Source organism: Emydura macquarii, unplaced genomic scaffold (genome assembly GCF_026122565.2).
Source record: "Emydura macquarii macquarii isolate MOO-44397 ecotype Brisbane River unplaced genomic scaffold, CSIRO-AGI_Emac_v2 contig_1363, whole genome shotgun sequence".
Classification (NCBI taxonomy): Eukaryota; Metazoa; Chordata; order Testudines; family Chelidae; genus Emydura; species Emydura macquarii.
The window spans coordinates 14369811-14388031 of NW_027131500.1; the positions used below are offsets into that span (position 1 = coordinate 14369811).

The following is an 18221-nucleotide window of genomic DNA, read 5'->3' on the forward strand; positions in this document are numbered from 1 at the left end:
CTTTACTCCCACAAACTGCTACCTTCAAGACCAACTCAGAACATCTGAATACCTGGTTCTGCAACCCTTATAAGAAAAGTCCTTAATCACATGAGTAGCCCAGTGGAAATCAGTGGAACTAGTTGGGCATGAGGACTACAAGGGTAATAATATAATTTAGCCAATGTGAACAATTATATTAGAAATAAAATAGAAAAAGTGTTTGGTTACAAGCAACTTCTCCCAGACATAACCTGCAGGGTCTGTTTTTCTGTGAGACAAAGAAAATGTATAAAGATGCAAATTTTTATAGGCATCAAAAGTGTATATTGGAATATTTTTGTTAGTTTTTTAAAAGAAAACAATAAGTATGGAAAGGAAAAAAGACTAATTTGCTTCGTTATATACATTGTTTCCAGAAACTGCAGAAAAGCACTGAGTCACCTTTGGACTTCAACTTGGCGAGATGCATTTATTTCAATAATAACTAAATGTGGTTATTCTGAAGAAAAGCAGAAATGAATTTTTAAATAATTTGTTTCTTGTGAAACATAAATGTTGCAGCCATATTAATACAAAGAATATTCTGAACATTGACTTCACACTGTTAATTTTTCAAATTATTGTTTTTAACATATTGAGGAATTAAAAGTCTTCTCTCAATTAACATTTAATGACCAGCTACATGGGCCCATTTACACTACGGACAAGCAGTTTAGGAGATCAAATTACCCAGAATTGTCCACCAACATAATTAAGCACAGTGCCATTTTGTAGTGTAGACTGATCTTAACCATGCCTGATTCTCCACTCTGTCACACTACCTTTTGCTAGCATATCTCCATTGATTTAAGTGATTTTTACCAATATTACACCAATGTAACTGAGTTGAAAACCAGGCCCAGCTGCATTTTAATTCTGTCCCAAATTGTGATACAACCTTGAACAGAACAGGCTACAGGACATTTCAGGGTCACGATTGTGACCTAGGGACTCCTTGGTGCCAGTTGGCAGAGGGCATAAGGGATGCATAGGGTTTATAGGGATCTCCTAGGTTGGATATCTGCATGGTAGTTCACTAAAGGATGGGATGTGATGTCTCTACCAAAAGCCAGTAGCCTACTGATCATCAACATTGCAAAATGTATGTATGGATAATATTTAAGGCATTAGGTATCTATATTTAAAATTATGTGCTTAAGGTCTTGGAGTTACGGCAGGTCACCAGAAGGGAACATTCTTTGAATTTCCTTTCAGGTAGGAGGTAACTGACACACATCTCCCTGGCTGACCACCTCTGTATTATATGCCTATTTGCATATGGAGCCAGGTGTCAATTGACAGACTATAAAATCTACAAAAGAGGAAATCTGTAGGAAGAAACAAACAGCAAGGGGGAAGGCTCCTTTTTATAAATCAAGACAAAGGATTTGTCTGATATATTGGAATGCAAAGAGATACACTGAATCCTTCTCTTAGGAGTCAAATTGATAGTGTGCATGTCTCATGAAAGAAGGGTCACAGCCTATCTGTCTGTAAAGTGCTGCAAGGATTTCAGGTGAGTGATTCTTTATTAGATATCAGATATCTTGTTAATTAAGTCTAGGCTCTAGAATAAGTGTTTATTATTTTATATATAACCATTCATTTTCAATTCTTCTACTGGCTACTAGTTGAATCTCTGTACTTATGTTAAATAAACTTGATTTCACTATAAGCAAACCTAAGTGCTGTGAGTTAAGTGGAGCAGTGATATGAGGTGGAACTGGTAAGATGGAGTCTACTGTTTCTTCGGAAGCAGTGAATCGGTGGATGTGGTGAGCATCCAGTAGACCAGGGGCTGGACATTCCAGGGAGGTGCTCTGAGGGCTGGACTGTGCCTATTGTTAACCAGCAAAGTGACAGCAGGGTCTGCGAGGCATAGAGTGGCATGCTTGTGTTGCCAATGGGGTTGGGGAGCTGAAAAACACAGCAAGCCACAGAGAAGGCCTCACACTAAGGGCAGGTGATAGTGAGCTGCTTCACAACCCTGTGTAAGCCCAAGAAGCATCACAACAGTCATACAGCTGGATGCTAGCCATGCTGCAAAACAGAGCTGCCTGTACTTTAACCATATGAAGAGCCAATTGCAACCCAGTATGTTGTTTGTTATTTGTACAGCGTGAATGGAACCAAAAGGAACATAAGCCTCTCTCACAGGATGGGGAGAAAAGAAGAGAGTGGACAACTCTATGAAGAAAGAAGGCAATTTTCTATCCATATCTACTATACAAGAGAGAAACTCTCAATCCTTCCTTCCTGTTTTTCCTGTTCTTCCACCAACCATACTTTATTATTGCAAAAGCAGACCAATGAACTCCTTAGCCTAATCACTTAGCAGGCTTTTGGAATTTCCTTAGTCATAAGAGGCCTTTCAGCGCTTTGCCCATCCCACATCTTGCTTGTAGAAAAGCTTCTTTTCACAAGAAATACACATCGGCATGCACCAGAGACTAAAACCTAACACAACGTAATTTCTGCTCTTCTGGCAGAAGCCTGCTGCAGTGATGAGAAGGGTAGCCTCTTAGGCTCTTCTAAAACTAAATAAACAGAGATTTTTGCAATAAATACTGGAGGAGGGATGGTCTTGTGATTAGGGATCAGGAAAGTTTGAAAAGAACAAAAATGGAACAACTAAAATGAGTCAGGATACCATTATGTTATCACTTTTGCTCCTTCGTCCAGATTTTTAGGATAATTTAAACAGAGTTGCTTAACCTCTTGTTTTAATAAAATGCATCTTAGGCCACATTGATGTTAGATAAAGGTGGTTACAGATCCACCAAAATCCCAATTCCTTGTGTAACCAAACCTGACATGGATCATTCTTAGTTGGAGTTTAGGTGTACAAGGAATGCCAAAGGGCTCCCAGAGATGAAATTGCACATATCTCCCTCTTGAACTCAGGACACTTGTAAAAGTTGCAGTACAACGTAATATGGAAGAGATTTTTTTAACCAAATAAGAGTTAAGAGTCTAAAAGAAATAAAATAGTTGTAGTAATAGAAAAGGAATTCATGGTTCCAATATTAGGAAATTAGTTTAGGAAACAATGGGTAAACCCTCTGCTAAAGAAAGGGAGTCTGTCTTTCTTTTCGCCCTCTGATAAAGAAAGGGAGTTTTTCTCTCACCCTCTGCTGAAGGAAGCACTTATCTAGTCATAAATTCTGGCTTCAGGAATTTCACCAGACAGGGGTAAAAGGGAGGGAAAGTTTTCTTATCTGATAAGTGAAAGAATGTCACCTTGAAGAAAACCATTAGAAGAGAGCAAGAGGTAAAGTTTTTTAGAAAGGCGCATGCTTAAAAAGGTAATAGAATATTAGCACACACCTTGCATAGAAAATTCGCTTATTAGCATGAACATGGATCTATATATGTTGTATGTGGAAGAAAATGTATGTAATAGGCGGTCGCGAAAGTTGTAAACCTTTTATTACCCAGCCAATGGGGAACGAAGGGAGGGATTTTCTCGGCCGGGATAGGGAATATAAACTGTTAAACAAAGAAAGGGGGGTGCGCTCCTTACAGAATAGATTTTTGTTCTGGAGTTGTGCCCAGCTTTGCAAACCTGTTAAAAAATAAAATGTAGTTCTTTTTGTTACTCTTTACCTGTATCCGATGTTCTTTATTAAACCCTTTTAGTCAAAGTTATTATTTACAGTTTTGGGGGCGTCCGGGATTCAAACCAGCCTTCAGAGACGGTTGCCCGACTATAGTCTTGGATGACGCGTCCTGTTGAGTTCAACAGTCCTAGGCTTATCTCGGGGACGACGCCTCTGTCACGGCTGCAGGAATCCGACAAGGACCGGATCGGGTAAAGACTAATTGTAAAGGATAAAAGGCCGTAGAGGGCCTAAAGGTTAATTGTAAAGGACAAAAGGCCGTAGAGGGCCATAGGAAAAAGGAGCGCGCTAAGACCAGGCAACTCTGTGCACGGATCAAGGTAAGAAAGACAAAAAAGGGTTTGTCGTTTGAGTATTACCTTGTTGGTCGAGTGGGTAGATGGTCTAAGGAGGTGTTGTGTGAGACGTCCATAAGGGGACGAAGTGAGTGTGGAGACCTGAACCGCAGTTCCATACCTCCGCGAGGAGATTGGTCGGTGACGGTCGAAGCGTGTGATAAATACTTACACATACGAAAATAAGACTCCTAAAGAGACCTCTACCATGGGAAGGGAGAGAAATACTGAGTGGCAGGTTTCTCTAAAGAAGTACTGAGTGGCAGTCAGACTTCTCTTATGTGGTATAATAAGTGTGTTAAAAGGATCTTGAAGACTGTTTGTAATTAGGTGCTACCTTAAGTGTTTCAGGAAGCAGCTTGAGAGAGGAGAGAGAGAGAGAGATGTTTTTTTTTTTTTTTCTCTGTTTCTCTCTCCTTCTCTCTCTCTCTCCATTTCTCTTAAAAACCTTTGAGAAAGGGGGAGGGAGTGGGTAAACATAATGGGGAGTGGAGGAAGTAAGGGTGGTAAAAAAAAAAAAAGAAAATGCAAATAGGTATGTTAAATCCAAAATAAAAACAGCAGTATATAATATGTATGCTAAAATAAGAAAATTGGAACAAAGTTTAATGCAGTGTGGTGCATTGCAGCACCAAAGAAAGGGAGGGGAGTTGTAACAGTAAGGATTAAGCCCTTAAGAATTCTGGTTCGAACAACATGGTTTATGGCCAGAAGGAGAAAGGGGGGCTAAAGATAAAATGCAGACAAGGTGAGAACTCTAAAGAAAGATTGCATGAATCCCGGGTAAGGAGTCTAAAGGACTCCAAAAAAAGAAAAATTGAAAATTATTAGGACAGCCTGGGGAATAGTAACTTCATTAATGCACCCTCTTTGTTAATAGATTAATCAGGTCTTTATGTGTCTTGTCTTATTGATGGGAAACCAGTAAAATGTTTTATAGACACTTCCCAGACACTGGAGCCAGCAGATCCACCTTAAAAGTTTAGGAGTTTTCTCTATTCCCTTATCAAGGAAGAATGTAAACCAATTAATGCTGCATCTGGTGTCTAAATCACTATCTGTTTCTTTGAGAAAGATTTATTCTGTAAAATTTGATTGTACTATTTATTGTTTACCAGATGGGATTAATTTGTTGTTTACCTTGTGAAAATGAAAATTCTGTTTTGGCTGTATTTCTTGAACAAGGACAGGATCCTGAAATATCCAGCATACAAAAGGAATACGTCCTGTGATTATATCTCTCCTTGAACAAGAAATTATTGTGCCTACTTGAATTCTCTGTGACACCCCAATTTTTCCTGTTAGGAAACCTGGAAAAATATTTATTGCTTTGTGTAAGATTGTGTGGGGATAACAGTAAGCATGCCATTGTTGTTGTGAATATGGGGGGTGCACACCCAAGGAAACTTTGTCAGTTTCAGCAGTGCAAGCAAAAGTGCTTGCCTGTTGAATCCCCTGCTTGTAAATTTCAACAATGCAGGAGCCTGTCTCCCTAGTGTAAAACTTAAAATCAGGCTTGGTGGCTGTCTCAGCCAAAAGCGTTAGAAATCCGCTGTGCAATTAACAAAGTATTCTTGCAGCCTTAAAAATAGGCTGCACCACTATAGTTGTCACATTTAAATGAGTTTGGGAAGCCGGGTGACAAAGTAAAGGTTCAGGAACCTATGGTAAAAGATAAATGGACGGGTATGTGTAAAAGACAGTTTGTTGTGGTGGTCTGATAAAATAAAAGAAAAGCTTAAAAAAGGCAATTTTGAACTATAAATTTAAATTGAAAAAACTCCAAACTGAGAACAGTGCTTTAAGGGTTAAACTAAAAGAGTGTAACTCCTCTGCACATCACAGTACTGCTATCATGCAATGGGAGGAATACACTGATTTTAAATGGAAAACAGCTCAGCATGTTCATAAGTATACTCCTCTCAGTACAGAGGAAATAAGGGGCTTATTAAAAATCTCCCAAATATAAAGCCCAAAGACCCAAACTTAATGTTTTGAAAATAAATGTGTGTGTAAAACAAGATAAGCCTGCTGCCAAAAATTGTAAGTAAAAGTAGAAAAAAAAAGTAAAAGATTAACCCTATAAAAAGTTGAAGGAAATGAAACAGTTAAAAGTTGTAAAATTGATATAAAAAAAGTAAATTCTTGGTTTCATTGCAGCCATTCTGAGGGAAAAAGGGCCCTTCTCCTAAAGGAATGGTCTGTAAATAAACCTGATTAAAGTGACTTAAATATAAATGATTTAGTTTAAATCAAAGTATGAAGGGGTGATGGATATTGGGAGTGAGGTGGAATTGCAAATAAATAAATAAATAAATAAATGGAAAAGGATTGAAAGAATTATTGAGAGAGGCACAGAAGGGTATGTCAAAGGAGGGATGAGAAAAGTGTAAACAAAAGCAAAAGGCTAGGTTAATGGTTCAAATCATTTAAAAGGTTAGGCAGCCAATGAAAGGAAGAGGGATGAGAGGAAGGGGTGAAGGGGGGTATGAGAACCGAGGAAGAGGGAGAGGTCAGGTAGTTAACCGGGACAGGTTCAGACTTGGACCAAATCAATGTGCCTGGTGCAAGGAGGAAGGACACTGGAAAAGGGAATGTCCAAAACAAAAGGGGGAGGAAGAAATAGGAAACCTGATGCTGTTTGAAGAATAGGGAAGTCAGGGGTTTTTGTTTTCTGGACCAGCTTTCCAGGAACCCTTGATAATCCTGAAGGTTGGTCCGTATGGAGAAGAGGTGGATTTTCTGGTTGATTCTGGGGCTACACGGTCTACTCTAAATTATTTACCCCGGGGAGTAAAAATTGGAAAGGGAACTATACAGGCGCAGGGAATTGGAGGTCATGTAATACAATCCCCAATTTGTGAACCTATTTTAGTGCAAATAAAAGAGGAAGGAGGCCCTAAGGTTTGGTGTGACTTTGTGTATATAAAAGGAAATGTAAATTTGTTGGGCAGGGATTTAATTGGATCCCTGGGATTAACCATTAAAGAAGTCCAGGGATGGGTGGAAGTAAAACTGATGCAATTGATCAAAGAAGAAAGTAAATCAGTATGGCTAACTAAAGGACTGGCTAGAGAAGTGTTGTCCTATTTACATGAGGGAAGTTATTGGGGGATAAAAGGAATGGTGCAAGCCTATTTAAATAGCTATTGCACTATTGGAATTTATGCCATTGCTAAGCATATAGTAATGGGATGTATACCCTGCCAGAAAGTAAATCAGTCTCGAAAAATAACGAACACTGTGGGTGGAAGGGAATTGGCAGTGAGACTGTTTCAATTTGTTCAAGTGGATTTTACAGAATTTCCCCGGTCAGGAAGGATGAAGTATTGCTTGGTATTGGTAGATCATCTAACAGGGTGGATCGAGGCCTACCCTACCGTGTCTGCCACTGCAGGAACGGTGTCTAAAATCTTGTTGGAACAAATAATACCCCGTTTTGGAATGATCCAAGCAGTGGACAGTGACCGCGGAACACATTTCACTGGCCAAGTACTCCAGAGAGTAAGTCAAGCCTTGGGAATAGAATGGAAGTTACATACTCCCTGGCATCCCCAAAGTTCAGGTAAAGTTGAAAGAGCAAACAGGAAACTTAAAATTGCTCTAAAAAAAACTAATTTTGGAAACCCATTTACCCTGGACCAAGGTCCTTCCCTTGGCCTTACTGAGACTCAGGACAGCACCCAGGCAGGACATTGGGCTGTCTCCTTTTGAGTTGTTATATGGAATGCCTATGTATAAATTTTTAGAAGGTAAAGGAACTCAGTTAATCAAAGACCAGGCTGCAAAAAGTTTTGTTATACAGATACTGTCGCAGTTGTCTTCTCTCCGACAGGAAGCCTTGATACCACAAACTCCTCCCTTGGAATTTCCAGTCCATAAACTCGCACCCGGACAGTGGGTATTGGTGAAGGTGTGGAAGGAAGAGTCCCTGAAACCAGCTTGGGAGGGGCCTTATCTAGTATTACTAACCACTGAAAGCTCCATCCGGACAGCTGAAAGAGGGTGGACTCACCACACCAGAGTTAAAAGTGTTCCAGCACCTGAGGAACCTGAAAAAGAGTGGACTGTCAAACCAAAGGGAGATCTGAAAATAATTTTGCAAAAGAAAAAGCCTCATGTGTAAATTCTGCGACTGTTTGTGTGGATGCTGTAGTTGTTCTCATTGTTGTGATTGTGGGGCTATACATAGTGACTGTCACTATGCCAATGGCAATTGTCAGGGTACACAGGAGGTGGACCTGGCTAGTGTTAAAGTGGATTCTTCTTTTGACCTTACTGAAGGGGGTGAGTGGGAAAAATCAGAGCCAGGGAAATCAAAATTGTGAATCATGTATTGTCATTACTAAGCAAGGAGCACGAATAAGTCACACACTTATCTATCATACATTCTATTCATGTACAGGAATAATAACAAGTTGTACAAATAATGGTGCCATATATTCCTATTGTGAGAAAGAAAAGAAATGTTTTAACCCCAAGACAACACCTAGAATGGAATATACGGTAACATTGTGGAGGTCGCCTGATAACAAACAAATAGTCCAAAATACAACAACCCTAGACACGACAAAAGTGGTTCTTTTAAAGTTTGACATGTGCAAGGCACTCCAAAATTGTGGCTCACTCGAAAAGGAGCGGCAATATGGGTCGTATCACAAGGTTCTGTGCTTAAGTGAAACCCGTTGTTGGGATGAACAGTCTATTACCTCTGCTACTTGGCAGAATCAGTCTCCCAGTGGAAAAATAACCATACATAGAAAAAGAGGATTGTCAACCTGCCAGAGTGGTAGCTGTAACTCCATGGAACTACGAATTAAGGTTGATACAGAAACAGCATTCCCTCATTCTTATTCTATTGGAATGCGATTTTAAACCCTGGGTTGCAGACCTCAGGGATAGTGACTGTGGGGAATACATTTCGTATACATATAACTGCTCAACCCCTGCCTGAAACAGAAGTCAGATCTGTTTTTCATTCCTACTATAGGGAAATGGAAAAAGACATCCCAATCCCAATAGTAGTTAAGAATATGTTTGTAAATCTTGCTGAAAAAGTGGCACAAACCTTAGAAGTTAAAAACTGTTATGTATGTGGAGGAACCAATATGGGGGAGCAATGGCCTTGGGAAGCTAAAGAAATAAATTATTCTATAGCCAATGTAACTTGGACTACCAGAATGGAGGGAAAATGGGTATTGTCCACTAATTTAGTAGCAAAACTCTGTTGGTCTAGAGAGGGAAAAACTTTTACAGAAAACGTAGGACACCTAAGATGTGAATCTGCCTATCAGTACAATGAAACTATCCGTAGCACTAAATGGTGGACAAATGGGCTAAGTCAGCAGATTAATCTTACTGGGACTGAGTTTGAAAAATGGATTTCTCAGTTAGGTACCCAAACCATTTCCCCTTGGGAGGCCCCGAAAAATATTTATTGGTTATGTGGAACTTTTGCTTATGCAAAATTACCTCCAAAATGGAAGGGGTCCTGTGCATTAGGATATATAAAACCAAGTTTTTTCTTGTTACCTATAGAAACAGGTAACTGTCTAGGTGTTCCAGTATATAAAGACCTAAATTCACGAGTAAAAAGGGCCCTCATAGGTACTGCAAACCTTAAAATAGGAGATTGGAAAGATGATGAGTGGCCTCCAAGTCGAATAATCCAATATTATGGGCCTGCCACTTGGGCCGAAGATGGTATGTATGGATATAGAACCCCAATATATTTGTTAAACAGGCTCATTCGATTACAAGCTGTAATAGAATTATTAACAAATGACACGGCTATTGCTTTAAACTTAATGGCCAAACAAAACACTCAGATGCGAACGGCAATTTATCAAAATCGCCTAGCATTAGACTATTTGTTGGCCCAAGAAGGAGGAGTATGTGGAAAGTTTAATCTGACCAACTGCTGCATTCAAATTGATGATCAAGGAAAAGCAATTGAGGAAATTACAAATAGAATGGTCAAACTTGCTCATGTCCCAGTACAAAAATGGACTGGGGCCTTTGAAGAAGAAGGTTGGTTTAGATCTCTTTTTGGGGATTGGAAGAAAATATTGTTTGTAATAATTTTGGCACTGGGGGGATTATTATTCATTCCTTGCTTAATACCTCTCATACAAAGATTGGTAGTATCAAGTATAAAAGGAATGACTTTGGTAACTACTCCTACTACTAAAAAAAGTAATACTACTGATTTATTAGTAATGTCAGTAAAACCCACCACCCCAGTGGTATTTTCAAATGAAATTGATGAAAAGCTAGAGCAAATGATCAGTAAATTCAAAAATTGAAAAACAACATATTTTATTTTAGGATAAAAAGAAAAAGGGAGGACTGAAAGAGTTAAGAGTCTAAAAGAAATAAAATAGTTGTAGTAATAGAAAAGGAATTCATGGCTCCAATATTAGGAAATTAATATAGGGAAACAATGGGTTAACCCTCTGCTAAAGAAAGGGAGTCTTTCTTTCTTTCACCCTCTGATAAAGAAAGGGAGTTTTTTCACCCTCTCAAAGAAAGGGAGAAGCACTTATCTAGTCATAAATTCTGGCTTCAGGAATTTCACCAGACAGGGGTAAAAGGGAGGGGGAGTTTTCTTTTCTGATAAGTAAAAAATGTCAACATAAAGAAATCCATTAGAAAAGGGCAAGAGGTAAAGTAGAAAGGCGCATGCTTAAAAAGGTAATAGAATATTAGCACACACCTTGCATAGAAAATTTGCTTATTAGCATGAACATGGATCTATATGTTGTATGTGGAAGAAAATGTATGTAATAGGCGGTCGCGAAAGTTGTAAACCTTTTATTACCCAGCCAATGGGGAACAAAGGGAGGGATTTTCTCGTCCGGGATAGGGAATATAAACTGTTAAACAAAGAAAGGGGGGCGCGCTCCTTTCAGAATAGTTTTTTGTTCTGGAGTTGTGCCCAGCTTTGCAAACCTGTTAAAAGAATAAAAGTAGTTTGTTTTTACTCTTTACCCGCTTATATCCGATGTTCTTTATTAAACCTTTTTTTTTAAAATCATCTTAGTAGAGCCCTGATTTCCTTTTCCCATTGCCTATCTCCTTATGCAGTTATTTACACCTGTGCAATGTGTGTGTGAAATACTACCAGAGCAGAATTATAGCATTTCATATCCACTGTGCACTTGTTCTGTTTAGGTATACATGACTACAGACACAAATAGCCAGAAACAGGCCCACAGATGTATGTTTGTATCTGTCACTATCATTTACATGAAATACTAAGCACTTATTTATTATCATCTTAATCTGTAATATGATTATGTGTAACCTCACAACACTTCCATGTATCAGCAATCTATATAAGGTTGAAAGGTGTGATAACTGATTTGATATAGTTAAAAGATATCTATTCATTTGCATTGCAGCAGTTGCTAAAAGCTCCAATCCAAGTCCCTATGTTAAGGGGTTTGTAAATGTACATGGGTTTTAATTTCCCTCTCTATACAGTGGGGCAACATCATCCCCTTCCTCTAGAGCCAAATGAGTGTGTTGTAGTGGAGGCTCTCTTGTGAACTGGGGATGGCCAAGTAAGCCTGAGAGGGACTGAAGATGTAGTTACTTTTTATATTTGTTGGATAGGTTAAAGAATTCTGTGATCCTGAAAGGAGTGAAAAGAAATCATGACCTGGCTGGAATGCTGAGTCACAAAAAGAGGTGGACTACTGGTGTGACTCCTGTGTGTGTGTGTGTGTGTGTGTGTGTGTGTGTGTGTGTGGGGGGGGGGGGGGGGGGGGGGGGAGACGACTATATGGGAGTGGTAGAGGAGAACTGCTCCTGCATGCCTGGCCACAAAAAGGTGCCCCAGCAGTGATTCCACCCTTTCACATGAGAAGCCCACAATCTCCCGTGGTAACCTATTCTAGTACTTAATTGTCCTTATAGTTAGAAAGCTCTTCCTAATATCTAACCTAAATCTCCTTTGTTGCAGTCTAAGACTTGTCCTATCTTCAGTGGATCTGAAAACCAATTGATCACTGCCTTCTTTATAACAGCCCTTCTCATGTTTGAAGACTTTGCAAGCAGGGGGGAAAGAAGGGACCTGATAAATCATCTTTTCTCAAGACTACAAATATCCAGTTGTTTAATCTTTCCTCGTTGATCATGTTTTCTAAAGCATTTATCATTTCTGTTGCTTTCCTCTAGACTCTCTCCAGTTTGCCCACTTAAAATGTGGTACCCAAAACTGGACACTACTTCAGTTGGCGCCTCACCAGTGCCAAGTAGAGCAGGACAATTATCTCCTGCATCTTACATACCATACCCCTGTTATTAAAACCCAAAATACTAGCTTTTTTTGTGCAACTGTTGCCTCATATTCAATTAATGATCCACTATAACCCCATATCCTTTCCTGCAGTTCTAATGCCTAATAGTGATGTAAAAATTAGTTTAATTAAAAATCTGTTTAAATGTTCTAAAAATAAAATGGTTAAACATTGGGGGTGGGGGAGCCGTGCTGGGCTCGACTTCTCACTGCCCTATGAGAGCTGCCTAGCTGCAGTTCTCCCCTGCCGTGGCAGCTGGGCAGCTCTCACTCACAGGAGCTGAGCTGAGCCCGGTTGTGGCCACCCCCACCATGCTGGGCTCTGTGCCTCCCCCGCTCGCAGGGAGCCGAGCCCAGCTGTGGTTGGTCCCCTGGCCTCCTTGCTCCCCTGCCAACAAAAGGCATGGAGCCCAGCTGCAACTACTCACTGGGCACCACGCCTTCCCCCCTGCCATTCGTTGGGCTCTGAGCTTCCCTGCCAGCAAGAACTGCCCAGCTGCTCTTGCTGGTAGGGATCTAGCCCAGCTGCAGCTACCCCTCTTCCCCAGCGCTGGGTTCCGTGCCTCCCCCACCCTCCTTGTGGGGAGCTGCGCCCAACTGCGGCTCACCCCCGGCACTGGGCTCCCTGCCTCCCCCCCGCTCCTGGGGAGTGGAGCCCAGCTGTGACTACCCCCTGCTGGGCTCTGCACTTCCCTGCCAATAAGAGCTGCAGCTCCCCCGCCCCAGTTTAAAGGGTAATCAGCTGTTTAAAACATTTAAACAGCTGATTACCATTTAAATGTTTAAATGGTTAACCTTTTACATCCCTACTCCTAAGCTATTATTCCTCATTTTGTATTTGTGCACTTTGGTTTTTTTCCTTCCAAAGTGCAGTACTTCGCATTTTTCTTCATTGAATTTCATCTTGTTGATTTCTCCAATTTAACAAGGTCATTGTGAATTCCAATCCTGGCCTCCAAAGCACTTGCAACCCCTCTCAGCTTGGTGTCATCTACAAACTCAATAAGCATATTCTCCACTCAATTATCTGAGTAATTAATAAAAATATTGAATTGTGCTGGACCCAGGACAGACCCCTGTGGGACCCAACTAAAGACAGCCTCCCCGTTTGACAGCAAACCACTAATAACTGCTCTCTCAGTATGGTCTTTCAGCCAGTTTTTTACTAACCATTCAGTAATTTAATCTAGACCACATTTCCCTAGGTTGCTTAAAGAATGTCATGTGGATTGTGTCAAACCTTACTAAAATTAAGATATATCATGTTTTATAATTCAGAGAGGATTAAAGGTGCAGATAGAGGACATCCTTAGTTTATTGAACTGTAAACTTCCTCTATCCCAGAGCATGAAACTAACACAAGGTCAAAACAATTAACAGTTCTGGGATAGGTGTGATACTATAATACCAGGGAAAGAACAGTTAGTTATCAGACATAGCACTGACAGGATCTGTCATTGTTTGGAATATAACAGTAAAAGTTGTGATGAAGAAAATGTGTGGGGCATGCTGCTTACAATCTAGATGTGGTAATAAATATAAGCAATATAGTTCTAGTACCATTAAATTAATTTTCACAATCACTTGAATAATAGCTTTTAAGCTAACCTAATTGACAAGTAGAACTTGGCCATATCTGCTTTTACAGTAATTAGGGTAACCAAATGTCCTGATTATATAGGGACAGTCCTGATTATTCAGGGCTTTTTCTTAGGCCTGGTCTACACTAGAGAGTTTTGTCGACAAAAGTCAGTTTTTGTTGACAAAACAGTGCTGGTGTACACACTGTAATCACCCCCCCTGCCAACAAAACTGCCCTGTTTTTTCGACAAAATAAAACCACCTCAATGAGAGAGGTGTAGGGCTTTTGTCGGCATAGGTAGGGCAACACAGTGTCAGTGTTGTAGACACTGCATCCCCTTACAGCGGTGAAGGGACTGTCATTCTTGTCAATTTCACCTCTCCAAAAACAGGGTAGCTGGTTGCTGGCTGCGAGCCAGGAGAAGCCCCAGCTGCTGCAAGCCCGGATGGCTGGTTCCCAGCTCCTGGCTCCAAGCTGGGACGTGGGCTGCTGCAGCCTGGCTCCCAGCTCCAAGCCAGGACACAGGCAGCTGCCACCCAGCTCCGAGTTGGGATGCAGGCTGCCGCCAGGCTCCCACCAGGACCTGGGAAGGTGGAAGGTAGAAGTCCCTGTGCGCTTGCCCCCGGGTCCTGGCTGGGACCTGAAAGTAGGGACGAAGCCCACAGGGAGCCCAGAAGCCTGTGGACTCCTGGCAGGGCGCTGAGAGATGGGTGTTGTATATTTTGTGTCTTACCTGATTGTCTAGGTTGCCGTAGCAACAGAGCTTAGCTTGTTGCCATAGCAATAGAGTTAGACTATTAGGGGATAGCTCAGCCACTCCTGGTTGGTTTTAGTGTAGTTCAATAAAGACTTTTCATGGGTTTACATCTCTCTGTGTTCCATGCTGATTTCTTTCTGAATACAAGTACTTTCCAAGGATTTAACATAACAAAAGTGACGATGGAGGATGGGATTGACCTGTGCTGCACCAGCAAAAAAGTAAAAGTCGGTGTAAGAAAAAAAGCTTTTTGCTGTTTTAGGGGCTGGGCTGTTTACATTGACAGTTCAAACTGAAGCTAAAATTGGCTCTGCTTTGTTTTGACTGAAGTGAAGCAGACAGACTGGGAATGGGGAAGAAACAAAAGCAATGCTAGTGAATGGAAATCACCAGCAATTATGTGTGAATGACCCCAACCCACATGAATAAAAGACAAGAGAAGGGGGGGAAGAAAGAGGGACAGCAACGGCTACACTTACAGGGCCCCTGGGACCTTTTGATGAGACTCTAGAGGAATGGAATTCATATACTGAGCGTTTTCAGCTTTTTGCTATTGCAAATGAAATTACAGATGCAAAGAAGGTGCCCATTTTCTTAAGTGTTGTAGGAGCTAAAACCTATACATTATTGTGCAGTTTAGTGCACCCTGATAAGCCATAAAATCTTACAGTGACATTGTGAAAATCCTGGACGCACATTTTTCTCCAAAACTGCTGGTAATTGCACAGAGATTTAGGTTCCACAAAAAGAATCAAGAAGGTGAAACAATTGTGCAATGTGTATCAGCTCTGAAGAAGCTTGCTGAGCACTGTGAATTTAATGATGTGTTAAATGACACCCTACATGATAGGTTAGTGTGTGGTCTGCACAATTAAGCAATACAGAAGCGCCTATTGACAGAAGCCCAGCTCACCTGGCAGAAGGCCATTGAAATTGTAATCTCTGTGGAGCTGGCTGCCAAGGAAGCCCAACAACTCAGTGCATCGACCAGAGTGCATAAGATGTCACAAGAACCTACCTGCAAGATAGTGGAATGTTACTGCTGTGGAAAACCGGGTCACTGTGAATCAGAATGCTGGTGTAAAGACCTAGCACGTCGACAATGTGGCAAAAAGGAACACATTGAGTGTGCCTGCAAACAAAAGAAAGAAGAGTCAAACAGAACAGGCAAATCAGAGAAAAAGAAGCCTGCTGTCTGGCGGACCAAAAAGGAAAATCTCCATGCGGTAGAGCAGACTCAAGATGATCAAAGTGACAGTCAGTCAGAAGAAGTGCCACTCCATGTCTTGTCCATGGCAGTTGGCTCACATGAATGCTGGGTAACTCCGCTGTTGGAAGGTAAACCTGTAGCATGGAACTGGACACCGGCACGGCAGTTTCGCTGCTCTCAGACACTGTGTACAAGGAGACGCTAAAGCATCTCCCGCTTAAGCCGACAAAAACTGTTCTGAAGATGTACGCTGGAGAAGCTGTACCTATGTTGGGCACTACTGATGTTAAGTTGGAGCTCATTGGACAGACTGCTAAATTGCCACTGTTTGTGGTGGATAGCAATTACCCAGCCTTAATAGGAAGGTCATGGCTTAGGAAGATCCAGCTGAACTGGGCAGAAGTGCACAGGATGGCTAAAGAAGAAACAGGTCTGACCACTGTATTAAAGAAAAATGCTGCTGTTTTTGGAGAGGACCTGGGAAGTATGAAGGGAATCATTGTGAAATTGAACATTAAGCCTGACAGCCAACCAAAATGTCTGAAAGCCAGAACTACCATATGCCATCAGGCCAAAAGTTAAAACATACCTGCAGCGCCTAGTCAAAAATGGAGTCCTAGTACCAGTTACAGTACCACAGCCAATGGGCAACCCCAATTGTTCCAGTATTGAAGAAAGATGGCTCCATTCAGATTTGTGGGGATTTTAAGGTCACTGTTAACCCAGTGTTGTGCGCAGAGCAATAACCTCTTCCCTGCATCAATGACCTCTTCACTGGCTTGACTGGTGGCCAAAAGTTCAGCAAGATTGATCTGAATCAGGTGTATTTACAGATGAATGTCAATGAGAAGTCCCAAGAGCTGTTGACTATCATGATACATAAAGGGCTGTACTGATACTGTCGCTTGTCCTTCGGAATAACATCTGCTCCAGCTTTGTTTCAGAGGGTTATGGACCAGATCTTGAGTAGCTTGCCAGGAATCCAGTGCTATCTTGAGAACATCCTGGTCATTGGCAAGAATGAGGAGGATCCCTTAAGAACTTAGAAGCTGCCCTAGAAAGACTGGAAGAGTATGGCCTGCGAGTCTGCAAAGACAAATATGAATTCTTCCAGCCCTCTGTTGAATATTTGGGACATATCATAGATGCTTCTGGCCTTTGTAAGGTTCCTGCAAAAGTCAAAGCTATTGTGTAAGCTCCACTCCTCAAAACATAAGCCAACTTTGCTGTTTTTTAGGGCTATTGAACTATTATGGAAAGTTTATTCCACTGTTAGCAACACTACTGAAACCACTACATGAACTCCTTGGCCAGAACAAGGTCTGGAAGTGGACTGAAACCTGTGATGTTGCACTTAACAAGACTAAATGTGCATTGCTAAATTCAGAGGTTCTGATGCATTTTGATCCATCCTTACCTCTACAGTTGGCCTATGATGCCTCCCCTTATGGAATGAGAGCAATTGTGTCACACATTATGCCTTCGGGAGAGGAGACACCCATTGCTTTTACTTCACACACCTTATGCAGCGCAGAAACTAACTATGCCCAAATCAGACATGAAGCTCTGGGAATCATTTTCAGAATTCGGAAATTTCACCAGTACCAGTTTGGATGGAAGTTCACACTTCTCACCGACCATCAACCTATAACATAATTTTTGGTCCATACACAGGCATTCCACCACTGGCTGCTAATCATATGCAGCAATGGGGATTGTTGCTTTCTGCACACACATATGAGATCAAATATCAGAAATCCACTCTGCACTGCAATGCAGATGGTCTCTCAAGACTGCCTTTACGAGTTAAACATCAAGATATTGGCCAGAAACAAATCTTCTACTTTGAACAGGTAGAGAACACACCCATCACTGCTACTCAAGTAAAGAGGGCAACTCATGTTGACCCAGTACTGTCCCAAGTTATGGCCTAGTGATGCATGGAACATCTCTACGGGACTCTCAGGTCTCACCCGACCTTCTTCCCTACATGTCCAGGAGGATGGAGTTATCAATCCATTTTGGTTGCTTGTTGTGGGGATGCATGTTATTATTTTACCACTACTGAGATCACAAATGTTAAAACAGCTAAATTCAGGTCACTGTGGAATAGTGCGTATTAAAGAAATTGCACAAAGCTACTTTTGGTGGCCTGGCCAGTGCTATTGAAGAGATGTCAAGAGCTTCTACTTCATGTCAGAGTGTAAGGAACGTGCCTCAGTTGGTGCCCCTACACCCATGGGACTGGCCTGAAAACCCATGGCAGCATATTCACATTGATTTTGCTGGCCTATTTCAAGGAAGCATGTTCCTGGTTGTAGACGCCCACTCTAAATGGCCAGAAGTCTCTGTAATGCCTTCCACTGCTACTGAAAGTACTATCCAAAAACTGTG

At 41.3% G+C, this 18221-nt stretch overlaps 1 protein-coding gene across 1 annotated transcript; it reads left to right on the forward strand.

Annotated features, from left to right (window-relative positions):
• The first annotated feature begins 3740 nt into the window (after window positions 1-3740).
• On the forward strand, window positions 3741-10438 carry LOC137155390 (endogenous retrovirus group 3 member 1 Env polyprotein-like). Its single transcript, XM_067551587.1, has 2 exons — window positions 3741-3832; window positions 8808-10438. The coding sequence occupies exons 1-2, from the start codon at window positions 3741-3743 to the stop codon at window positions 10279-10281; spliced, it is 1566 nt and encodes a 521-aa protein (XP_067407688.1). The 3' UTR covers window positions 10282-10438.
• Window positions 10439-18221: the final 7783 nt, after the last annotated feature.